This window comes from Gavia stellata, chromosome 26 (genome assembly GCF_030936135.1).
Source record: "Gavia stellata isolate bGavSte3 chromosome 26, bGavSte3.hap2, whole genome shotgun sequence".
NCBI lineage: Eukaryota > Metazoa > Chordata > Aves > Gaviiformes > Gaviidae > Gavia > Gavia stellata.
Window position 1 is genome coordinate 6,066,469 of NC_082619.1, and position 25,292 is coordinate 6,091,760.

At 51.9% G+C, this 25,292-nt stretch overlaps 1 protein-coding gene across 1 annotated transcript; it reads left to right on the forward strand.

The window, feature by feature from the left end:
* Positions 1–1,666: 1,666 nt before the first annotated feature.
* SNX19 (sorting nexin 19) lies at positions 1,667–24,852 on the forward strand. Its single transcript, XM_059829703.1, has 11 exons — positions 1,667–3,202; positions 3,625–3,763; positions 4,497–4,597; positions 4,761–4,880; positions 5,174–5,304; positions 6,522–6,618; positions 6,907–7,093; positions 9,410–9,539; positions 22,612–22,796; positions 23,643–23,730; positions 24,409–24,852. Exons 1-11 carry the CDS (start codon positions 1,667–1,669, stop codon positions 24,542–24,544), a joined length of 2,850 nt encoding a protein of 949 aa, XP_059685686.1. The 3' UTR covers positions 24,545–24,852.
* The last annotated feature ends 440 nt before the right edge of the window (positions 24,853–25,292 follow it).

Sequence of the window (25,292 nt, forward strand, 5' to 3'; positions counted from 1 at the left end):
TCACCCCAAGGCACCTTTTTTTCCGTGTTTTCCTTCTTTTTTTGGGGGCAATGCTCCACGAGGCCTAACGCGGCCCAGGCGTTTCCCAGGGCACACGGCAGAGCTGCCTCTTCACACCGCCCCCGGGCTCTTTTTATTGTAAATCCTGAGGAGATGCAAACTTTTCCTCTTTTTTTTAACGCAGGCAAAATAAATCCACGGCTTTTTTTTTTCCCTAACGCCTGCAAAAAATAATAATAAAACTAAATAAAACTGTGCGCCGCTATAAACTACTGCTGCTCTTAACGCCTACAAATGAAACCCAGCGCAGGGCTGCCCGCTTTTCCCAATGCACGCCAAAAAAAAAGGGGTGGGGTGGGGGGGGTGTGGAACTTCCCCCCCCGCCTCGCGCGGGCTCCAAACTTTTTGGATTTTTTTTAAAATCCCAACGGGATTGCGCCCGCCCGCCCGCAAGGGGGCGCTGTGGAGCGGAGCGAGGCCGCCGCCAGGCCGCTCTCCTCGGCGGGGAGGGGGGAGGTACCGGAAGTGGCGCCGGAAGTGGCGGCCGGTGCCGGGGAGGCTTTGCCGCGGTGCTGGTTATCAGCCCCGGGCGGTGAGTTTGCCAGGGTGGGTCTCTTTGTGTCGGTACCGGCTGGGTACGGCTCTTTATCCCGCAGCAGCGTGAGTCTCCGGTGCCTGTAGAGCGACCCTGGTGAGGAGCCCGGTCGGTTGGGCCCTGGTGCTCGGTGAAGGCGCCTGGTCGGTTGGGCCTTGAGAAGCCCCAGTGCCCGGCGAGGGGCCCGGTCCGTTGAGTCCCGGTGCCCAGTAAAGGAGCCCGGTCTGTTGGGCCTCAGTGGGAGCCAGGGCCTGCTGAGGAGCCCGTTCGTTTGGGCCCAGGTGCTCGGTGAAGGTGCCTGGTCGGTTGGGCCTTGAGAAGTCCCAGTGCCCAGCGAGGGGCCTGGTCAATTGAGTCCCGGTGCCCAGTAAAGGAGCGCGGTCTGTTGGGCCTTAGTGGGAGCCAGGGCCTGCTGAGGAGCCCGTTCGTTTGGGCCCTGGTGCTTGGTGAAGGCGCCTGGTCGGTTGGGCCCTGATAAGCTCCAGTGCGCGGCGAGGGGCCTGGTCAATTGAGTCCCGGTGCCCAGTAAAGGAGCCCGGTCTGTTGGGCCTTAGCAGGAGCCAGGGCCTGCTGAGGAGCCCGTTTGTGTGGGCCCTGGTGCTCGGTGAAGGTGCCTGGTCGGTTGGGCCTTGAGAAGCCCCAGTGCCCAGCGAGGGGCCTGGTCCGTTGAGTCCCGGTGCCCAGTAAAGGAGCCCGGTCTGTTGGGCCTTAGCAGGAGCCAGGGCCTGCTGAGGAGCCCGTTCGTTTGGGCCCTGGTGCTCGGTGAAGGCGCCTGGTCGGTTGGGCCCTGATAAGCCCCAGTGCCCAGCAAGGGTCCCGGTCAGTTGAGTCCCGGTGCCCAGTAAAGGAGTGTAGTCTGTTGGGCCTTAGCAGGAGCCAGGGCCTGCTGAGGAACCCGGACGGTTGGGCCCTGGTGCGTGCTGCAGACCATGGTCGGTTGAACTCCGGCAAGCCCCGGTGCTCTGTGAGGAGTCCAGTTGGTTGAGCCTTAACACACCCATTTGGGCCGTGGTGGCTGTTGAGGCAGCAGCTGGCAGAGCCCCGGGGCAGCTGCCCCTGCCCAGTCCCACCATGCCAGGCCAGGGGCCATCAGGGGTCCGTCGGGCACTGCTGGCACTACTGGTCACTCTGGGCTGGCTGCTGGCCCTACAGTTGCTGCTTGACCTGCGGGCGTTGGGGCTGCTCTGCGGGGTGCTGGCAGCGCTGGGTGGCTGGCTGGGCCCCTGTGCCCTCAGCCCCCCTGGCCGGCGGCTGCGGCTGGAGCGCTTCGTCAGCTCTCTGCGGCCCCCGCCCCACTGCCCGGTAGCTGAGGGGCGGCTGGAGAGGGAGATTGCTGGCACCGTCCGCAAAGTGGTGCGGGACTTCGTTGCGTCCTGGTACCGCACTGTCAGCAGCGAGCCGGCCTTCGAGGCGGAGGTGGAGAAGGCCATGACGGGCCTGGCTGCTGAGCTGAGGCGGCGGATGGGGCGAGTGGACCGCCAAGCCTTGGCCCATCGCCTCCTCCTCCTCTGTGGCCATCACTTGCAGAGCTACCTGCGGGCCCGTGAGGTCCTGAGGGGTGATCCGGAGGGTGGCCGGACCCTGTGGCAGGAGTACAGCCGGCTGGCAGGGCCTCACCCTGCCCTCCGCAGCCCAGCAGCTGAGGTGGGCTACGCCCGTGCTGCTGTGGAGATGCTGCTGCGGGCACTGGTGCCCCAGCCCCACCTGGAGACACGGACAGGACGCTTTGTGGTAGTGGAGCTGGTTGCCTGCAACGTGCTGCTGCCGGCCATCAGGAAGATGGCTGATCCTGATTGGATCAACCTGCTGCTCATCGGGGCTTTCTCCAAGAAGCCCCGGGGTGAGGAGCCACCCCCTGCACCCCCGGTGCCTGATTTCTTGCCCTTCACGGTACAGACAGATGCCGCTCCTGCTGGGCTGACCCCCTCCCCGAGGGCCACGGAGGTGCTTAGGCGAGAGGCAGGGGCCACTGGCGAGGAGGGAGAGGACCCGACAAGCGGGCTGTGCCGCACTGAGGAGCCCTTCCACCGCCCCCGAGCCCTGGGCTCCCTCTTCCCCTGTGAGGGCTTGGAGCTGGAGTCCCCTCCGCCTGATGCAGGCCAGGACATGGACCTGCTGGCACCATCGCCCGCAGGGGAGTTCCTCGATGAACCGCTCCAGGACACTTCCACTGTGCTGGAGGGACCAGCCACTTCAGAGGATGGTGTGGGGGACCTGGAGGAGAGCATTGCCACCAGCTCAGATACTGGGCCACTTCCCACCTCTGCTTTTGCGCTGAGCTCCTGCCCTGACATCCAGATTGACCCAGCAGTTGAGAAGGAAGAGGAAAGCCCAGCTGTCCTCAAAAAGTCCTCTTCGCAGAGGCCCTCCAGCTTGGGGAAAGATCTGGGGGCAGCGGAGGGCCCACCACAAAGCCCTTCAGATCCGGGGCAGACTCTGCCCCTGCTCTCATCCTCCCCAACGGCTTCTATCAGCACCTTCAGCTTTGAGCCCCTCAGCAGCCCTGATGGGCCGGTCGTCATCCAGAACCTGCGGATAACCGGGACCATCACTGCCCGAGAGCACAGCGGCACTGGTTTCCACCCCTATACCCTGTACACTGTCAAGGTAAAGGCTCCCCCTGCGATCACCCCTTTTCCAAGATCCCTGCCCTGCCTGGGGAGCACGGGCTGGTGTTTGGAGATGAGGATTTGTTGCTGCCTGTGGCTTGACAACAAATTTTGCCTGGCAGCGGGGGGATATCAGGCACAGGGTTTTCCCTGTAGCTGTTCGGGTGGGGGATAGGGGTTCCCACTCTTGCCAAGGGTTGTGTGGGGCTGATTGAATCTTTTGTTTCCCGTTTTCACCGTTTTCTTCATTGTGAGGGATTCGCGTGCTGTGCAGCCCCTGTTCCTCAGGAAAGGTCCATCTGAGGAATTGCTGGATGGGACCTCTGTGGGGTCTGGGGACTGTGGGGCCAACAGGAACCACAGCACAATAGGATTGTTTTGGGGTCTGTAGGGATTATTGACTTTTGCCTTACTCCTCAGTATGAGACAGCCCTGGAGGGTGAGAGCGCAGGCAGCCTTCAGCAAATGGCTTACCACACTGTGAACCGCCGTTACCGGGAGTTCCTCAACCTCCAGACAAGACTGGAGGAGAAACCGGAGCTCCGCAAGTTCCTGAAAAGTCAGTGCCTGCGTTAGCTTCCTGAGAAAATAATTCTGCCTCCCACCCCAGTCTGTGCTCCTCTGCTCTGAGGGTATCCTCTCCTGCCTGTGCAGCTCTGGATGCTGGGCTGTTTGTGATGCCCATGTCCTTGTTCTGTGCAGAGCTGGCTAGAGGAGAAATTTATTTCTTTTGGCAGCAAATTCCGGTGTTTCAAAACACCCTTGTTGGTGTTCAGATCACAACGCTTGCTTTTGTAGTTTTACACCTTAGCGAAGAACAGAAACACTGGTATCTGCAAGCGTCTTATTTACGTTTAAGAAAGTAGAGTAATATGTGTTGAATGTAAGCTTTTTTTAAAAAGAAAACAGTGTTTCTTCTAATGCTACTTATGTACAAAACGTCATTGGATTTAGCATGTACCTACATAATCCTTTGGTTTTGACAGATCTGGGGTTTTGACTGGAAAACTGCTTTGTTAAGAATTTTTGGGCTCTTTAAGTGATCTAGAGTCCTTGCGCTAAACTGGCGTTCTTGCTTCTTTAATGTTAAAGGCAAGGATGATACGGTATCAGCAGAACACAGATTCAGTAAGGATTTAAGGTCTGATTCAGCCACCGTGCTTTCAGGGGCGTATTGTCTTGGGCTGATGCTGGGCAGTGTGTAGTACCAGTCTAAAGCAAGAGAGCATTAAGATTTTAAAACAACGGTTAGAGTTTTCTCGAGCCTGCTAATGGCTTTGTTTCCTTTGTAGATATCAAAGGCCCAAAGAAACTCTTCCCTGATCTCCCATTTGGAAACATGGACAGCGATAAAGTGGAAGCCAGAAAAAGTCTGCTAGAATCTTTCTTGAAGGTGAGATACTTGCTTGTGTGCCCCTGTGAGCTAGAAAGCAGTGCCCGGGACAACTCTGTACTGACAGACAGTGGAGCACATCAGATCTCTTCCACCTGCGCTTTACAGGATGCAGCTGGGAAGATGACTTGAAAAAGACTTAAAGCTACATCTTTCCTTGCAGCAATTGTGTGCAGTCCCTGAGATTGCAAACAGTGAGGAGGTGCAGGAGTTCCTTGCCCTGAACACTGACGCCAGGATCGCGTTTGTCAAGAAGCCCTTCGTTGTCTCCAGGATAGACAAGGTAGACAAGTGAGAAACTGGTTATGTGAACCACTTTTGACTGCACCTAGACATGCCTCTTGGGCTTCGGTGTCTATGTATATGGCTGCTGCAGTAGTAGCCAAAAAACTCGTATGCTCTCTGTATAGCTGGGCTCAGCTTGCCCAGAAAGCCCTAAAGCTGGGAAGAGTCAGAGCCCATCTCAAAGAACCTGGGGCCTTTAATAGAAAATAGGGTGCAAGTCTGAAAACTGTTAATTCGTATTCAAGGAATAACGTTATATTCAATGATGGACGGCACTGCTGGCTTTTGCAGATTGTTGTCAATGCTATTGTGGACACCCTGAAGACAGCATTCCCCAGGTCAGAGCCCCAGAGTCCCACAGAGGATCTTAGTGAGACTGAAGTGGATGGGAAATCGCAGACAGACGGGAAGAAAGCTAACAAGTAAGGGCTGCTTCAGCTTCCCGTGTGCTTTATGCAGAACATGGATTTCATAGATAAACTGACTCTGTTGTGGGGAAATACTGACTTGGTGCTTTACCTGTTGTGGATAATACATTGCTGTCATACTGTAGCTGAATTGCTTTCTTTTTCACATGCTGAGCAAGGGTATTTGAGTTCCTGTTTGGGTAAAGGATTTTCCCGGAATGCTCAGATTTTCACAGAACGTGTGTTTCTTCCTGAGGGAGCTGTGAGGTGGTGGCGTTTGCTGTCAAAGACATTGATGCTCATGGAGAATTGCTTTTTAACCTTAAACACATGCATGACCTATATATGTGGTGAGTCACTGCAAAATACAGCTATAACTTGTGTGCCTGAAGGTTTACTCCCTCTCCCACGTGTTTAACATGGTGGCACGTCACCTTGCCCAGCAAACGTTTGCGTATTTATTTAGGAGCAGTGTTTAAGGTCATTGCACGTATGTTGCTCATCAAGTGTTTATTTGGTGTTGCTGGTGGTGATGAGCCCCATTGTGCTCGTGACTGATTCTCCGTGTACAGAAGAAGAGAAGGTTTCTGCACGATTATGGCTTTTTTCCGGAGAAGCAATGTTTTGCTAGAAAAAGCTGCTTTGGACAAAAAGACAAACCAAAAAAGTACAAATTTTGAAGTGTCTTGGCTGAAAAGGACATTCCTTAATGAAAAACAGGCTATTTTACAATTTGTCCCACAATCCCAACTGCCCTTTCATATCCTCCTTTCTCTGTGTGCGTGTTTATAATTGGATTTCACAACCCTGCTGAGTATGTTTCATCTCAGAGGCTTTTCTGAACACTTTCCCGTGTCTGCTGCAATGCTCAGGCCTCGCTGAACAGAAATGCCTACATCCGCATGTAAGCTTATATGCAACATACCTGCTGAAGAAGGTGTATGTATGTGACAGATGTTGGAAAGCCTCGGCTAGGCCCATGTGTAGTTGAGGAAAAGCGCTTTAATGCTTTCTTGCATGGTTTTACTGCCACCTCTCAGTTATCCTGGGGGCAGATGCTTTTTTGAACCACTTTACGTCTAATCAGACTTCTTAGCTTGGACATGATGCTGGACAAAGATAGTTGGTCCAGGTTCTTGGCTGAGGCTGATCCAGGTTCTTGGCTGAGGCTGGGAAACTCATTGCTCACAGCTTGTGCAGAAAACCCTCACTGTGCAGTGTTTCCTCTTCAGGTCCAGGCTGAGGTTCTCATCCAGTAAAATTGCTCCAGTGCTGAGTGTCAGTGAAGCGCATGACAGGATCGTGTACTCTATCAGGGAGGGAAGTGCTGTAAGTTCAGATCCCTCTTGCAATCCTTTTATGATCCTAATCATTGCCCTGTTTGGGTGCTGGCTTGGAATAATCCATGTGCACAGGGATTGTGGCTGCTGCAGCCTTGTTCCTGCATGCCAGGCCTTTGCAGAAAGGCAATAAGCAGCCCTAGTTGTGCTATTGGCTACAGCAAGGTGCAAACCAGGTGGTGGGAGGCTGTCTGGGTAGTGGAGATCTCGTCTATCTGTTCAGCATTGGCTGCGTGCAGCTCCCTGCTGTGGTACTAAAACACCGGTGCTTTTCTAGGTCTCTGGCACCCTGTCACTGGCTGCTATGGAGTCCTTCATCCAGAAGCAGGAGAAGCTGCTGGAAGCAGTCCCCAGCAAAGCTCCTGAAGACGAAGGAGGCAGAGAAGCTAAGGAAAGCTCCGTGCGGCAGGATATGGATGGGCTGGGCACATTGGAGAAGGGGGCACATCGGGACACAGATGCTGGTGAGCTCAGCCCCTCTATTAGTGCTTCACCGTATCTCCCTTGGTACTGCAACAGCTCCAACATCTGCAGGCACAGCTCGCAAGGTCTTCAGTATGAGGACCTGGTCTCCTGCCTGTTGCACCTTGATTAAAGGGAAGGCAAACTGAGTTTTTCCACTCCTGTTAGGCGATTGCTCTGGTCTTTATTGCTGTTGGAAGCAAATTGGGTCTTGGCTCAGTTGTGCCACTGTAGATCTTACCTTAGTGTACCCAGTACAGTAACTACAGAAATAAGTTTCTTAAGGACACACTGCCTAAACTGCCAATGTTGTAAAATCAAGCTCTTAGAAACTGATAAATGACCAAATTACGGTTTCTTGGTAGTCTCAAGTTAGCCTTGATATGTCCATGTACTATAAAAGGACCTTTTGAGATTCACTTAAGTTTGGATAGATTGGTGGGAACAGCAAATATGTAATCCCGGTTCAAGGAATGATGTTCCCTTTCTGATTATAGATCCCTCCTCTGAAGCGCAGGGGTGCTACGGCTTCTCAGAGCGGTTACAAGATTATCCCAAACGCGAGCAAAAATATGTTCTCTAATCTTTTTCTTGGAATAGCTGAGCTGTATCAGCTGGAACTTTCCAAAAATTTCACTCCAGTGGTTCAAGTTTGGCAAGCTCTGACTGAAAACACGTGCTTGTGACAGGATGGGTCTGGTATTCTGAAACCTAGCCTGTGCTACCAGCTTTGCCTATAATCTTTGAACACACACACCCATGGTTGTTTTGGGGCTGCTGGGGAGCGGGCCCGCTGAGGAGCAGGGATGGAATCGGATGCCAGTGCTCAGCACAGAGCATGAGATACAGGCAGGCCAAGTTAGCTGCACTCTTAAGGAAATTCAATGTAAATGATGTCAAATGCCTGCAGGTCTGTGATCCTTCAGAGCCGAGACAGGGCAGGCTGGTCTGGCAGGGTGAGGGGAATTAATGTCCGGGGAGCGGCTGGCTAAAAAGGCAACCAGTGTCCCTATCTGCTCACCGCGTGACTTCTCGGAAGAGGTTGGCCAGCAGCTCTCCGAGGAAGGGGACTTGGATGCTACTGGAATAAACAAAGCATGCTGATGATGCTGTTTGTATGGGGTTATGGTGAAGTTAAACAGCCTGCTCCAGTTTCTGCACAGGGAAGTCAAGTCTCAAAGGGCAAAGCAAGTGAGGAGTAACTTACACATGGCCCAGAGCAAGAGGTGCCAAATGCACTCATGCCCTGTCTTTTCCAAGTGAAGTAGCCTGAAGTCAGTTAGTCTGGCTCGTATGCAGCTGGGAGAGGAAGAGGAGGGAAGGAGAAGTGCTGGGGTCCAGAATCCATCTCCTCTTTATCTCCAGCAGGAAGTCGTGTGTGAATAGTTTCATTGGTTCTCTGTAGGTAGAGAGTGGTTGAAAGATCAGGCATCAGGGAAGGTCACAGTAGGGAAAGCTGCTGTACAGGAGCTCACTCTGCCAACAGAGCCAACGCAGTAGCCTCAGGTTGGGGTGCTGGCCTAGGAGTGGTTGTCTCAGGCAGGTTTGTGGCACATTAAATAAGCTCATTCTGCATAACACCTATGATGCTTTGGAGCCAAGCAGCACAAAAGTAATTCTCTAGCAAGTAGAATGTGTTTATGCTGTAGGTTTTGACATCCTCCTGAGGGTCAGAGAGAGGTTTTGCTGTCCCAGGTCTGTGTCACCAGGGATATGTGGGCATGTGTGCGGGAATTTGTTTTAACTGATGCATCTGGTTTATCCAGATGTGATTCATCCATCTTCCTGCTGAGACTTGGGCTTGCCACACGATGGCAGCCTGCAGACACTGACCGGAGTCCTGCGCCTGGAAAACTGCACGTTGGAAGAGGGGAAAGCATTGGTGAAGACTGGGAAAATAGTCCTCATCAGTGTACCTTTCTCCTGGCTACAGTCACTGCCTTCTTTCACACCTGTTTTGGGCACGCTGCCATCCCCGTGCGGGGCCTGGGGTTTGATAATCCCTCGACTTAACTGAGACGGAACTGGGCAGTTGGAGCAGCCACGTTCTGGTCTGGTGCACCCCTTGGTAGGGAGGTTGGGGCTTCTTGGATGAAAGTGGAAATGAGAGCAATCGGGGCAGGAGCCTGGGAGGGCAGGCTCCCCAGGCTGGCTGTGCCACAGCAGGTCATCTGTGTGTGGCACAAGGTGTTAGTCTGGGGAGAAGAGCATGAAGCAGGCTGTTGGGGAAAAGAGTGAGTTTTGGGTGATGCTTTCCACCAGGTTTGCTTAGGCACTGAGTTGGCTTCTTCATCTGACCCTCCTCTTCCTCCTGGCAGACTCTGAGACAGCTTTGGCTGACCTGGCCTTGGACGTGCTTCGTCTGCTGCTGATGGATCACTGGAGCTGGCTGTGCACAGAGAACATCCAGAAGGTCTTCCACCTGCTCTTCGGGACCCTCATTCAAAGGTAAGGCCTCAGCAACCAACCTCACAGCTTTGTGAGGTGGCATTGCCTTTGCAGTTACAGTCAAAAATGGAGCTCTTGCCTGAATGCAGATAAATGCTTTCCATTGCATCATGCAACAAGGTTCTGTAAAGAAGATGGTGCATATATGTAGAGTAAATGTCTCGGAGATTTGCACTAGGAGCTGTTTTCCCTGTAAGCAGCAACGTAACTCGTAGTGAGCAGCCTGCTGCCCTTTAACAACAGGCGAAAGGAAGGATCCAACCCTGGGAATGGAAGGCTTCTTGCCTCATGAAAGGGCAAGAGTGCCCAGCTCCTTGGTTCTCCAGGGAGAGACTGGCTTCTGCTGGTCTCCTGGTCTCTCGCTGCCCAGGAGCTCAGCTTGTTCTTTCTACAAAAGGACAATAAACAGGCACAGGGAATAGCGACTTGTCAAGTAACAGCTCGGAGTGCGGCTTCCCAGAGCCTTTGCTCTCACTGATGCACCCCTCTCTGATCTGCGGTGGGCCAGTAGTGCCTGTGCCCTGGGCAGTGACCCACAGATGTATTTGGGAAGGACTTCCTTTCCAGCTGGTATGTACTTGCCAAGCTTTTCTGAGGCCAGTGCGTCTGTGTGGTAAGGCACCAGGCCAAGACACACAAACAGAGAGCATTTCTGTTTTCTTGTGTAGGTCGGTGACTATCACTAGCTGAGGATATGGTCCTTTGGAGTAAAAGGAAAGCCTTCCCTTAAGGCTAGGGGGAGCCTTGGAGTAGCGCTTTTCACACTCCTGCGCCCTTTCTTGTCTCACAGGCGCTCAAAGTCAGTGTCAGAATGTGCAGGGCAGCACATTATAACCGAGCTGGTAATTTAAGCTGCCCTCAGCAGGGGTTGCTGAAGCGCTTTGAGGTCAGGGGCTGTTGGCCATCACTCCTAAGTCTGTTTCCTTGGGTGGGAGGAGGTGGGTGTTGCTCCCGTTTCTCCAAAATGGGCTCTTGTCTCTTGGGGAACAAGCTGGAACCCAATCCTTGTGTGTAAGCATGGAGGTATGAGGGCTTGAGTATGCACGTCATCACCTCCTAATAAGCTGTGTCCCGGTCGCCCAGGGAGCCTGCAGCACCGACACGTGGCATTGGTATTTTCCACTAGAGAAGCTGTCATACACACAGCACATGCCTGGCTCTGGAAGGTGGAGGAGCTCCGCAAGTTGTGCTAGTGGAGCAGCGTGAGGGTGAATGTGTTTGTAGCTGCTCCGCTTCAACGGGTCTGGGCGAACCCATGTGTGCTGCAGGCAAACCTTTGGCTGGAGGTGGTATTGGGAAGTCCCGTGATTCCTTGGTGTCGTGATCAGGACAGGGTGCAAATGCAACCTTTTGAACTAACCCTGTGTCCCTGGTTGTGTACGTGTCTGTGCTGAAATCTACATGTTGACGCTGGCTCTGCTCTCGTTCTGGGACAGTCAGGAGTCCACAGGTCTGGTGTGAAGGGGACAGGAGAAGGAGTCACACAGTGTGAACTGACCCATTGCCAGGAGGATGGTGCTGCCGTGGATTGCTGCAGGGAAGACTTCCATCCCCTGTTTCTACTACTGCATTTGCCACTCCAACCCAGAAGGCCGTGCTTGAGACAGCACTTGGGTCTCCTGAAAGGGAGGAGTGTTAGGGTGGAGGTTCTCCTACCTTGAATCAAGGGTGACAGGTTTTTAGTGATCCTGAAAGCCCATGTGGAGGGCTGGGGCTCAGCAGGATACTGCAGTGGGTGCAGGAACTGCCCTGAGAGCAGTCAGTTTCTGCCTGTCATGAAAACCGTGATCTGGTATGAGAGCAGGGTTCAGACAGTGCCCGAGGTGGACATTCAAGATGAGGCATGTAGTTACCTCCACAGAGTAGGAGAATTGGGAACCTGGGGGTTCCATGCTGGCTTGCCATTGCACTCTCTCCCTGAGCCATGCAGAAGGGTGACTGAGACTTGTTGTACTCATGGCTGGCCCAGGTGGCCACTGCTGTCCTGAGCAGATCAAGAAGTCTCTAGCTCAGACCTGCCTCCAGCTGCCTATCCAGGGACACAGCGTGGATTTGGTGGCATTTCTCTTCCATTTAAGTATGTGCAACTTGATCACTGCTCAGCCAGACCTGGCACAGCCCTGGCATGGGCATTCTGGCTGGCACTGCGTCTGGGTACCCTTTACAGGTGGAGAAAATACCAGAAGCTGTTCTGGGAGCATGTGCTATCTAAGGCATCGTTGCTCCCACTTCTGAGAACAGGCAGACAAACATGGGGCAGCAGGTGGGCATGCATCTTCTCTCTAACCGTTGCTGGTCACAAAGTATGAATAGACATCATCCCTTCAATAGATGAGGTCCTTCGCTGTTCCCATCAGTGACTGGGTTAGGTGGTTGGTGGTGGAAAGGTGTCCTATCAGTATTTTGGGTGTTAGGAAGGGGGTTGCTGCTGGATGGATACTCCTCCACCAGCTTGTATTTGGTAAGGAGTGTGCTGCTCCTGCAGCCTTCTCACAGCTGCTTTCGTGGGCATTGCTACCGCTCTGCACCGAGTGTGCTTCATGCCAGAGTGGAAGAATCAACAGAGAAACACCAAGAACAAGGTCCAGCTTCTCCGGAGAGCCAATCCCCCTCTCCTTTGGGGAGTTTCTCCCTTGGGCTTGCGGTGCATTCAGCATCTCCTGCAGTGACATCAAGTGACTGCTGTGACTGCGCTGTTGCTGATTATGGGACCTGCCTGCCCTGCTCCATTTGCTGTTCTCTGCATGGAGCATCCCACCACACTCCTCTTCCCTCTTCTCCATAGCTGAAATAGCTGGAGCCAGGCGCTCTCTGTTTCCCCTGACTGTCAGTTTAATGGTAACCGGGGAGAGGAAGGCTGTATGACCGAAAAAGGTATTGTTAAGTAAAAGGGAGGCCGTGTGTGCAAGCCCGCGTCCCTGCAGCCCTCATCCCATTATGTAACAGGGAGTGATCCTTTTTTGGAGCCGAAAGGAGAGGCGGGTGGAAGGGAGGCGGAGGTGCCGGCAGGCTCGCTGGAAGCGGGGACGACCCCGGGGCCGAGGAGAGCTTCCAGCAGCCTCTCGGCACACTGGGTCCATGCCTGTAAACAAACCCGCTGCCCGGCCCCGGCTCCGCACCCCTCCTCTGTCCGGCTCTCGCTTCCCTCCCACAGGCTGGAAAACGCAGATCTCCTCTCTTTCCTGGGGAGGTTGCAACAGGGACCTGTTGGCAAAGGGGAGTAGATGGGGTTATTCTGGCCTCCGGGGGAGTTTACCGGAAGAGATAAAAAGCATTTGGAGAATCTGTGTGCTTTTTAGAGCCTCGTGAGTCAAAGCGGCATTAAAAATACACGGCAAGCACGCAAACTGCGCCGTGGCTGTGACCCTGCGCCCTGCCCTCCGTCTGTCCCCGACAGCACGATGGTCACTAGGTCAGGGGTCTGCCAGTGCCACGATGAGCCAGGGGCAGCCATGGAGCCAGGGCGACAGCCGCCATGTACCAGCTTGCTGTGCCCATCAGCCGGGGTTCTCCCAGGCCCACATCTGCTTCCCCTTCTGCAGGAGAGCTGCAGCAGAGTGCCAGGATCCCGGGGATGGACCTGGGGGGATTTTAGATACAGATCCAGATCTGTGTGCTTTTCCTAGCTCCTTCCCATGCATCGCAACAGAAAGCTGCAGCAATGCAAACCACCGAGCGGAGCGAAGGTGTCTCGGCACACCCCGGCTGTCTGCACCCTGTAACCTGAGCGGGGCTGGGGTGCAGAGTCCGTGCCAGGACTCGGAAGCGCCTGTGTGTATATAAGGGAGTGTGTGGAACTACGCAGGCAGCTTTGATGGTGTCGTGTTCCACCGAGCACGAGTTAAAATAAATGCAAAGCATCCCTGCCTTACCCGAGCGCTCAGCACTGTTTGGCTTTCTGTTCGCTTTGTGTCACTCTAGTGCTCCTCCAGGCTTTGTCCCCTGTCCTGTCATTCCTCAGCAAAGCGGACAGATTTGGGGAGGTGACATTCCAGTCTGTGTGAGGTGTAGCTGGAGGGCCAGGGACGCTTTGAGAGTGATTAGAGATGACCGTCAGGCTTTTATGAGAGCTGTTTCTTGCAAATTCTTCTAGCTCTTGTTCCCTTTGTGAGTCTGGCTAGCTTTGGCTTGTTTTCCTTGTATGGTTTTCTCTCTTGAGCTGGTTCTCCCAAGGTTTCAGCCACTGCTGAATTAGCATGGGAAAGGAAAGTCCATCTGAGCTCAGATCCACCCTGGAGCTGAGTCTTGGGCTGTGGTCTTGCAGGGAACCTGGCCCCTGGGTGCTGTGGTGAGGGATGCTGAGCCCAGCAGTGGGAGCAGAGGAGAGAAGGGGCACTTGGGCAATGCACAGGACAGGCTTTGAATACGTACACTAGAAGAAGGCTGAGTGGTCCTAGGAGGGCTGTAGCAGCAAGGGGTTGTCTTCGATTTGAGGTGCTAGATCTTGCCAGGCGTTGGTGGAGGTCAAGAGCCAGGCAAGGCCACAGAGGCAAGATAGTCTTCATCCTATCAGCAGTAGGTCTGGAGCATCTGAATTCTTGTTGCAGCCTAGATTTTGGCAGGCGTTTCAGTCTGTTAGGGTTTGGATAAACAGTTTGGCTAGGTCCCAGTCTAAAGAGCAAACGCCTCGACACAGGCAGCCCTGCTTGCCTAGGGAAATGATCTGGGCAAGGTATGGCTACGGCATGTGGAGCAAGCCAATGCCACGCTCCGGGGTAGGTACAGGGATGACGTGGTTGATGTGAACAGTGCTGCAGCCTGTGCAGGCAGCTGGAGCCTGCAGGGCTGTGGGGTATTCCAGAATTTGTCCTTTCCAACACTGTCCTATGCATTCAGTGCACCTTTGACAGGAGATGCAAGGCTGGGGGGAACAGGACATGCCTCCCTGGCCCCTGAAGCAGTCTCAGAGCTGGCTGCTATGGAGGTCGCTCCCTGCAAAGGTAAGAACTACCATCAGCAACAGGGCCTCCAGTCTCCAGGGCGACTGTCACATTGCCATGGCCTCTCCTCTGTCCTTTCCCAGCTCTCCTTGCCATCAGGTCTCATGTCCCTCCCATCCCTGTTTAACTGCGTGTGTTGAGGTAACTGTTCAGCAGTGTGGCTGCTTTCACTAGCCCTCACGCTGGGGGCTTGCTCAGCTTCCAGCCCCACCAAGTGAGAACTTCTCGGACCGATATCCGTGGCCTGTGATTTGACAAAGGTTGTCGATTTAATGGGGCAGCAAAGGGTCCTTGCAGCCAAGCCTGGGGTCCCTTCGGCAGTCCGGACATCTGTGCTGGTCCAAAGGGTGCTGCAGCTTGCTCTTGCGGCACGTCCCCATCCCTCCTTCGTCAGGGATGCTACATGGTGCCCGTCTGTTGCACAAGATGGGTTCGGGTGGGCTGTTGCTTGGGGTTACCCCCGTGCGCAACCCCAGGCTGCCCTTGCCTTCTTGTTGTCCTCTTGGCTTCAGGGCTCTGTGCCGGAGCCTGCCGATGTCCGGCCAGGTGTCGCGGGCACTTGTGCAACTGCTGGTGTGAGTCAAGGAGCTCATAGCTTCAGGGAGTTGCTTGCTGGGTGTTTTTTTCCCTGGTTTTTCTCTTCTTTTTCCTTGATCTCTGTGCCAACAGAACTGGCAAAAACAAAGACCCTTGGCAGCCTCCTTGATTCTCTTGACTTGAAAGTGCCACCGGCATGTAGTGTTGCCTGACCCTCTTAAATGTCCCTGAGTAAACCTGCCTGCTCGGGCAGCCAAGCACCTGCAGCCCTGGGCGTGCTGGGAACGTGCTGCCCATGGGCAAGCAATTCTGCCCAGCCCTGGCCATCTGGAGCCCTCCAGGGGCCACGTCCAACAGCCGAGACGGTGAGCTAGACCTCATCTCGGTGCCGAGTTGCACCGGGATTTGGCACAAAGCTGGGCTGTATGTGTGTCACCCAGCGTAGGGGGTATCCTGGGGTGGGACGTGGCTGTGCATGGGCAGGTGTTTGCTGCGGAGGCTCCCCATTCCCTCCATGCGTTATCTCTGAAAAAGACTTTAAAGCCGAGGGTTGGCTGATGCTCTTCAGGCACCAGGAGAAGCTGGGAAGGCTTATGCTAAAGCTGTTCCCCGTGTGGCTGCTCCCACTTTCCTTTGGCTTCATAGCTGGCAGGTAGCTTACTACTCCGGCCTTGGGCAGCACCTCTGGGTTTTGCTGGCAGAAGCAAGCTGCCAAAACTGCAATGTCAATGCAGCTGGAGCAACTAAATCCATTCGTTGTTCTGGCTTGTTACCTGGGGGAGCTGATTTGGGGACGTTTAGTAAGGACCTTCGCAACCGCGCATCGAGGGGCTGTGCTGGCAGGCCTGGGTATGTGGCAGCAAAGGTCCTGTCTCTCCCATCGTGGTACATGTGTGTACCCCAGCCTAAAAGCCAGCAACAGAGTTTGTGTATAAGGGAACCAACCTTATGGCATCTTCCTCCTCGTCTCTGGATTTGGCTGTTTGTATTGTAGCTGCAAGGAGCGGTAGAAATCGCAGGCCTGTGGTATGTCAGCAAAAGCGATCTTCAGGACTGTGTGTGTCTTCGTGTGTGTACGTAAACTAAATAAAAATTGACTTGGAAATGGGCCTTGATTCAGTTGTCTCCAAGCACCTGGAAATTTTGGATCCGGCTTTGAATTTCTGTCCCAAACAAAATTTTTTTTCCTCTTCTAGAAGCAGCATTCTTCCAAAAACAGCCGCTAGAATGAAGCAAGCACTCTGTGCTTTGATAACAATTGCAACATTATTTTAACTGCATCTCTCTTTTTTCTTTTGAGTCCGTTTCAGCAATTAGATATGTGCCAACTTTTTTTCCCAGATTTAAAAAAAAGAACCACAACAACTTCCTATTTCAAGTAGAAGAGACAAAGAAGAAAAGGATTGAGAGAAAATAATGTCTCCTTGTTGGTTGTAGTTTTGCTTGGCTTGTGAAGGGTTAATGGTGTTTTTATGTATTTTGATTCTGAAGTGGGCTAATGAAGCAATCTGCTCTGAGCAGGACCTGGCTGAGACAGCCTGGCCTCTCCCTGGGGCACCGCTGAGAGCTTAATTGGCTCAATAAATACTTGATGAAGATGTTATCGAAAGCTGAGATGCTTTGTTAAAAATCAAGGGGGTTTTGGGACGGTTTCTTTTAATTATGTAGCTTTCTCCCCCTTTTCTGAACCCCATGGCATCACAGGGAGATAGAACTTGAGAAAAGCAAAAACCACAGCAGAGCAGCTCGATTAATTCACCAGGGGGGAGGAGATGTTAGAGCTGGAGCCCTTTGTGTTTACACGATTTCTTTTTGCAGCAGGTGTGGTCTGGAGGGAGCAGCATAGAGCAGTGCCCCAAATCCCAACACTGAGGTGTGGTTTCATGCCTACAGGCAGTAGGGATGATCTGTTTTTCCTCCCCTCTGCCCAACAGTAAAATGTCCTGCATACCCACTTGTCCTGCATACCCACTTCTCGCAGGGCTTCTGCCAGCTCCACCTCTCGCTGCCTGGGTCAGGCAGGTAGAAAAACCCCACTGCCCTATGCTGGCAAGGTTTTGGCATGGGTAAGTCTAATCAAGGCATATCGGATGCAAATGCTACCAGCGTGAACTCCCTGCAGTTTGATTTGTTTCTTGCTTCCTTCAGTGCAACTGCCCTCAGCGGAGCTGTGCTTGGGAGGTGCAAGGCTGGCAAGACACTCTGTTCGAGGGGAAGGCACTCGGCCACGGGGCCGCTGCCTCGCTGGTCAAACACTTCATTACCGTGTGCTCGGGCAGGGGTACAGGACGTATTGTTCATAGCATATACAATTGTAAACCTTTTATAGGGCAGCGGGAGAGGAACATTTCCAGTAAGGCGAGAAGGATAGTTTACTTTTTGCGTGTGTGTCTTTGGCCAGAAGTTTAAAAGGACTCGGGATGCTTCGTATTCTTTGATTTATGGAGGGCTTTTTTTCTTTTCTTTCCTGTTTCCTTCCTCTGCGAAGGGTTTACCGACGGCCTGGACAAGTGTGAGTTTGCTTTGAAGGTGTTTGAGCCGAGCGTGCTAGCAGTCGGCTGCACGTGTTTCTGCTGGCGGCGGTGTGGAGAAGGTGGACTGAACGTGGGCTCAAGTAGCAGGTGCTAAAAGCCCAGCCTGGGGGTGAAAGCTCTCCATTTGTGTTTTTCCATCCTTCTAACTGTGCCCGCTGCAGCTGTTTCTTCGGTTTTACAAGCTTTGCTCAGAAATGTTTTACGGTCAAAGCATTGAAATGTTGCTCTTTCTGAGCCCTTGAGTTAAGGATATTCTTGTGGTTTGAGGCACAATTTGGGGAGGAATTTGGGGGACAAGTACTGCAAAGGAAGGGATGGTCTCATGATTTAAGTACCAGCCTTTCTTGATTTCCTAAGAGTCAGATGCTTGAATGCCTTGTGCATTTCCAGATGTTGCCTTTTTCTTAAATCCTTTTCACTGCCTTGGTCTCACGGGCCTTTTTTGAGCTTCTGGTTAGCCATGCCGTGTTAACTGACCTCAGGGAAACGGAGGCCTTGTTCTGGGGTGGGAAGCAGTAGACGTTGAGCTGGACTTGCTACTGTTACGCACAGCTCATGTATATTTATAGAGCTATTTGTATTTATACAGCTAAAGCAGACTAGTAGAGGCTTTCTCGTCTTTGTCTTGTTCCTAACATGGCCTCCAGTTTGTGTTTGTCTAAATCCTTAAAATCCCCAATTTTGGGGGAATCACAATTGCTGTTGCCTCAGATTTGTAATTAAAATCAGTGTATTTAACTCAACCATTCTTCCGCTCAGGTGAACTTAGCAGTTCTTATCCTGACCTTGACGGACGAGCAGATGCTTACCAGCTTCTAGCAGCTGTTTGTAAATTTGGAGAGTACCATATCTTTTTGTCCATTCCTGGTCCATCTTTGTTTTCCAGACTAAGCAAATCCAACCCCTCCAACCTTTACTTGCTGAGCTGAGCTTTTCTATCTGCAGGTGAACCCCCTGTGTAGTCCACTTAAGTGAGTGCATGCAGCTTGCAGGAGCCAGGTAAAACCAAGTCCATACTCTGTGTTTTACCTGTTCCTGACTCTTAGTCTGCCTTTACCATAGGCTGCTCTGTCTTAGCAGCCCTCGTTGCTTCTAGGTGCCAAAGGAGGGCCCAAGGTATGTACCCCCCAGGCCTTGTTTCTCATTCCTGGGGCATTTCTGCTGTTCCCATCTTAATGGGCCCTTTCAGCTGACCTTGGAGTTCCAGCTAAAGCCATGGCATTAAATCAGCTCTTTTTTAGCAGCCATTTCATTCCTCCATCAAGAGCTATTTCAAACAGAGGACCCTTACAGCATGGGCAAGTTATGCACCTCCAGACTAACATCCAAGACTTTGTAGCCTTTGCAGTCTGTCTCTTTGCATTGGGCATTATCAAAGCATTTGAACGTCTGAGCCCAGGAGGTCACTTTCTATCTATTTCTGGTCTCAGCCTAAGTGTAAGGAGATGGTTCAGTGATGGGTTTGTTTTTCTTTCTTATTAAGGCTATTTCTTCATGAAATAGCAGAATGGAAATAGTAGCTCATCAGCCATCCAAAAAAAAAACAACACAGGTCTATTTGTGTTTCTTGCTGGACTTATTTCTACCTGGGAGAAGGCGTGTGTGTGCTTTCAATGTGGCATGTGGATCTCAACAGCTTAGTCCTTTAATAGTACGAAAAATCATCTGTGATCTGCTGGCGAAGGTCAGCTTTGGACCAGCACGTATTTGGAGTTCCTGTGTGAGAAGTGTGAGCTGTTAATCCTGATTCTGGTGCAGCAAGTCTGCCTGATGGAAAGATCAATTTGCCATAGAAATCTGGGTTTCACTCAGGTAGGATATTTCAATAAAGCTTGGTGTGACGCTCCCTGAGTTGCAACTACAGTTGTGAGAGCTGAGGAATTGCTTTGCTCCTCACCATTTAATAACTCTTGCTTGTGCACACCCCTGTGTGTGTTGTGCAAATGCAGCGTGCATCCCCCAAAGTGGGCGTTGGTGGTGACTTTAACAGGTGCAGGTTGAGAGTAGGGAGGAAAAGGCAGGCTACTCTGTTTTGATGTTTTCCTTTGGAGTATCTGAGAGCATCAGCCACTCTCCCAGGGAAGATGCTGAGCCAGATGGACCAGTCTGAGAGTTCCTCTCTTCCCAGTGCTTTTGGGAAGGGTCCCCACACTGATAGAGTGACAAAATGAGCCCAGAGCACAGTGACTTTAGTCTTCCTTCCATTTGCCTCCAGCTTTGGTTTCTCTTTCTTCTTTCTTGTCCCCTTTCCTGTCTAGTTTCCTCTTTTTTTTATATATATGCCCTGTGGTTTTTGGGTGCCTCTTCCCCCTTTCCTAGCAGTGAGTGTCCTGCTGTCTGAGCATCATGCCATGGGGCAAGTGGGCTTCTTCTCAGGAGCTTGCATGGAGCTGTGGCAGGTGTCAGCACAGGTGGGGCAAAACAGACGGAGCCGTTGTCAGATCCTGCCCTTTGCTTCCTAAAGTGGAAGGCAGTGAGCTGCCAGGCTAAGTAAAAAAAAAAAAAAAAAAAATAAATCCATCAATGGTGTTTTGCAACTGTGGGAACTAAGACCTGTAAGCACTTGCATAATCGCAATGCGTGCACACATGATCAGATTTATAGGTGTTATTTCTAGGCCTCATTGCCTAGCTCCAGTGGCTTTATGGAAATAAATGAGCTAGAAATGGTAGGTTGTTTGTATGGGGCCTTCCAGCATTCGTCAGTTCTCGGTCTGCTCTTGAGCTGTCTGGAAACGTGCGCTGTCTTCTCTAAGTTCAGCTTTCACTCTGCCCACTATTTTGATTTTTTTTTTTTTTTGCTGTTTCAGGAACATTCCTAACAAAAAGAAAGCTTGTTCTTTGCTTTCTACAGCCTTTTAAAGGATGGTAAGTGACTATTGCAGAGATGAATTTCAAGTCAACGTTCAATCTGATCTCCCTAGATGCAGGGTTGTACTGTTTGCAGCTCTGTCCCCAGGTCTCTGAACTTCTGTTGCTTGTCAAATGTTTTCTCAATTAGGAAAGCAGGTTGTGTAAGAAAACATGTTAATGAAAAACCATGTTAATGAAAGCTCTTGCCCCTAGAGGAGCCACAGTTCAACACTTTAATTTGGCTGGGGATGGCTGGAGGGTTTAACATGATGCAGGGTGTTAAACTCTACTGATGGCTGGAGATAAAAACCCTTTTAAGCAATTGTATTTCAAACAAGGCCTTTTCCCAGGCAAGACTGTGCTGTGACTTTTTGTCCTCTAAGACGGGTAGAAGCTGTGCTTTGGATCTCTGGCACTATCTTGTAGGAACATCAGTACTCAGGGTCCCTGGCGAGACTGAACCTAAAGACCTTGTCTCCCCATTTCCGGTGCTGTTACTGGGATCACCAGGAGCATTGCCCATGCTCCAGTAAGACCTTGCCCTGAGATATAACAGGCCTTACTGCTGCACCAAGGCTCGTTTTCAGGTTTTTTAATGGTCTTCACTTTTACAGCTGGCATCCTCAAAGACCTGCAGCTAGGCACCTCGTTTCATGCTGAAGAAGGGAGCATCTTGTTGCAGCCCTGGCCCCAATGATGGCTACCTGCTATTCCTTTGCCCCTGGTTACCTTTAGGTGTTGCTATTCCCGTCTCTCTGCTCGCATTGTCCCAGTTGTGTGGGGAAAGACACCCTTGGCCTGAATGCCTCGCCTGAGAAGAATGCAGACAGTCTGGCAGAGCGCAGGTTAAATAAAGTTTGCCTTGGCAGGGCCCATGCTCTTGGATGTACTATGAGCTGCCGGGGCGTAGTGGTGACGGAATTGCAAGCACGAACACCAGCTGCCAAGAGGAACGGGTCTCCTGGCCCTGCTTGTGGACTCCTCTCCTCTGGGACTCTTGAAGTACTGGCAAAATCGCAAGCCTTCTCCCTACCCCAACCCCGGCCCAATGTTCCCCTCTTTCCTCTGGAGCCTCCTGCTGATGAGGACGGTGGCAGCAGGCCATCGCCATCGGTGCTGAGCCACCGAGTCCCTATCTCGCTAAATTGATGGGGACGCTCCTCTTGGCCTCTGTGGCATCAGGGATTTGTCTGCTGGCCTCTCCCGATTCTTGGGGGAAAGATTTTTAGGCAGTGGCAAGTTTTGACTGACGGCCGTGGCTTTTGCTATTACACGGGGAAGTGATTTCACGTCTGGGAAAGAGGGTCTGCATGATTGATTTAAAAGCTTTCCCTGGCCAGCACTTGGGTGGTGTGGAGACATCTCGCCCGTGCAGGCTGCAAACGCCTCCGAGCCCTTATGTGGAGCGGCATTCCCGTGGCCTCGGGATTTGCAGGTTGTTACCGTATAAAGGGCACAGTCTTGGCCCAGCAGGAGGGCCAACCAGCAGTTTTGTTGGCAGGTACCTAACTTTCCTTTTAATGCATGTGCAGCGCGGGGTTTTGGATGGGAGCAGCGATGATTTCATTGCTTGCCACTGGTGGACTGAGTAGGGCTGGACAGCAGGGAAGCAGGGGGGTGAGAGGAGCGCAAAGCAGCAGGATATTCGTGCCTTGCTGTCTTGGGAGCGTGCATTTTGGTCTCCAGGCGAGACACTCTTGACTGTTTTGGTAGCAGAGGGACTGATGAGAGGAGCACTGGTTGCCAGAACATGCTCATGTCTTTCCAGTCAGTCATGGGGGTTGTTTTAGAGTTAAAACACCAGTTCTTCCAGCTCTGTCTCGGCTTGTGCATGGACATAACTTAGGAGGTTAAGGCTAGTCATATCCCTTAGCTGTGCTCCCTTTAGGGACCAGTTACTCATTTGGTTTCCTGCAGGCAGCAGAGCAATGGAGCTTTTCATGGCTTTTGCTTTTCCCCTGTGACTTTACATGTGTGTTCCTGCCTATAAGGTAGGGAACATATACCTACTTCTGGTACATGGGGAAAGTCAGCTAATTAAGACTTGTGGAAATGTTTGGCGTATAGACTTGAGAACTCCATGTTAACTTACTCAGCAAGCTGATTTACCCCTCCAACGTCTCTGCTTAGCAGAAAGCTCCTGAGTTGGTACCAAGCCTGACTTTTCCTGACTTCTCTCTCTCTGTCTCTCTTCTCCCTGTGTCCGCAGGTGGCTGGAAGTCCAGGTGGTTAACCTGACCTGCACCCAGCGTTGGGTCCAGTATCTCCAGTTGCTGCAGGAATCCATCTGGCCTGGAGGAGTTTTACCAGCAGTACCTAAACCAGCCAGGACAGAGGAACAGAAGAAAGCAGCAGAAGAGCAAGCCCTGCAGAGCCTGATGGGGATCTTGCCTAGTAAGTGTGTGCCAGGGACGTGTCAGCTGCCCTTGAGAAAGGAGCAGAGGGGGGGAGGCTGGGGAACCTGCCAGTGCATTGGCATCTCTGGAAGTGTGGTTACAAACAGCGATGGAGCCTGCTTGTGCCAAGGCAGTGGGAAACGTTCGTGACCTTTGAGGTTTGAATGGTTTCCCGCAAGCAAAAACCACAGTTTCCCAGTTCTAGATAGTTTGCGCAAGCATTCGGGGAGCAGCACAGCTCAGAGAGAAAGGACACATGTCTTGGTGATTCCTAGATGCAGACTGGCCGCATACTGTGTGCTTAGTGCTGGTGGTGCAGTTCCCACTGAGCCACCTCAGACAAGGTAGGGCTCAGGAAAGCCAGTGCCATACTGTGCTCCCACCTGCTGCCAAAGGGTGCCATTGCTGAGAAGAGTCGTAAGGCAAAGCCTTTGGCTTTTCGCTCTAAAGAGTGGCTTTTCCACTGGACTGAAATCATGAGCCCAGCTGCACTGGATTTCTCTCCTGAAGTTTGACACAGGGACCTTTGACGTTAAAGCAGCTGCTGCCTAATCCGTGTGAGCGCAGTCTGAACTTTTAACTCCTTGCTGCAGAGTAAGGGGCCCTTACTATCCTTTGGGGATGAAAAACCACTATCAGTATATGCCCTTCCAGGCTGGAATGCTTTCCTGGTATTTGGTCCTGTCCCTGGCTGTTTTCTTTAGTGGTAATGTTGGGCATGAGGTGCCTCAGGCACAGAGCACCGTCACAAACTTTGATTTTAGTACCCACCAGCAGAAGACTGAGCCTGTTTTACTACCATGGAAACATGCAGTTCCTAAAGCTTAGTCTTTGACGTTGACAGATGTGATCCAAGAAATCCTTGGAACCAGTAAATGTCGGATGAGCTGGAATCTGGTACTGGAGTCCCTGGGCCAGCCTGTGATAAACAGGTATGTGGATTATAGTCTCTTTACCCTCATAGCCTTTGCGATAGGGCCTGTAAGCTATGCTCAGGGCTTCGCCGTGAGATTCATGCTGCCAGCTTCTTGGCACAGAACATATCTGGCTAATTTTCCTAGACTTATACTATCAAAGGGCATCTGGCTTGCTTATTATGAAGGTACACGTCTAGGACCTCAGTCTGGCTGGAGATTATTGAGCCAGTCTTGTTAATTATGTTGTTGGGCCTGCTTAGTTTGTGGATGTCAGGGGACTGTCAGAGGAAATAAGACCAAATCCTGGTTTAGTTTGTTGGTTTTAGAAGAGCTTAGGGAGCTGCATATATGCGTAGATAGTGTTTTTCTGTATACCCATCGCTGTGCATTTGGAAAGCAATGTTTTTGTGATTAACTGCAGAGAAATGCATGCGCCACCTCACTCCAGGAGATGCATTTGTGTTTTCTGTGCTGCTCAGCAGCTTCAAACACCCACTGGTTTGGGGGGTGGAAAAAAATCTGATCCATACCTTAAAAAACATTTCTTCTAGGGTACGAGATCTTTTGTCTTTCCCCTGACGGCAGTCAGAATACTTCTTCCTTGCGTGAGCTTTGGCTTCTGTGTGTCTGGAGCTGATCTCCCAGCTCCGCTGTGGCCTGACCAGCCTAAGCTTTGTCTTCTCTCCATTTCAGGCACCTGGTTTTCTGCCTCTTGGACATTCTGCTGGAGTTCTTGGTTCTGAAAGGCTCCAGCGATGAGCTTGAGACCGCAGCTGTCGCGCCGTCTGCCTCTGGTAGCCTGGACAAAGCAGGCATTTCAGCACATTAACCAGGGCTGGTGTAGCCAGCAGTGGAGGAGAGAAGCAGCCACAGGCAGGGGATGATTTGATTTTTTTTCAGTGTTTACTGAACATGTCTGGGAGCTTCTTGTAAAGAATTTTTCCAGCCAGTGCTAAATGAGGCTGCTTCCAGGCTTCTCTGTTTTGGCTGGGTGATGGATTAAACCCAGTGTCAGGGGCTGAAGATGCTTTTCTGCCATGTAGCGTCTGTTCATTGCTGACCTGACGGAGAGCCTGGAATGAAGATGCCTGACCTCTGCTGAGCTGGACAGTCTGGGAAGGACATGCAGGCTGCCCACAGGCCCTGTTGTCTTGCCCCACATTTCTGAACTTCTCTAACATCTAAAGGCAGCCAGCACACAAGACTTGCTTTTGTGGCCTCAGGCTCCACGTGACACTGGCATCCAGAGACTTGATGTGACGGTATCTTGTTGACAGATGTTTCTCCAGGACAGGTGAAGGGAGGACCAAATGCTGTCCCTGCTCTCCTAAGCAGCCTGCCCCATGCCTATGCCGCACCATCCACTTTACCAGAAGGAAAATGGGGAAAGAATGGAGCATGGAGATGCAATGATAGCCCTGAAGTCAGCGTCAGGGACCCATCCGCACTGCCCAAATAACTGTGAGGTTGAAAGCAGTGCAGAAATCAAAGCTGCTGTCCTGCCTTAGGGGAAAAAGATAAGCTGCCTCCCGCTTGTTCTGGCATCTTTTGCTGCCTGTACAGTAGGATGCAAGTAG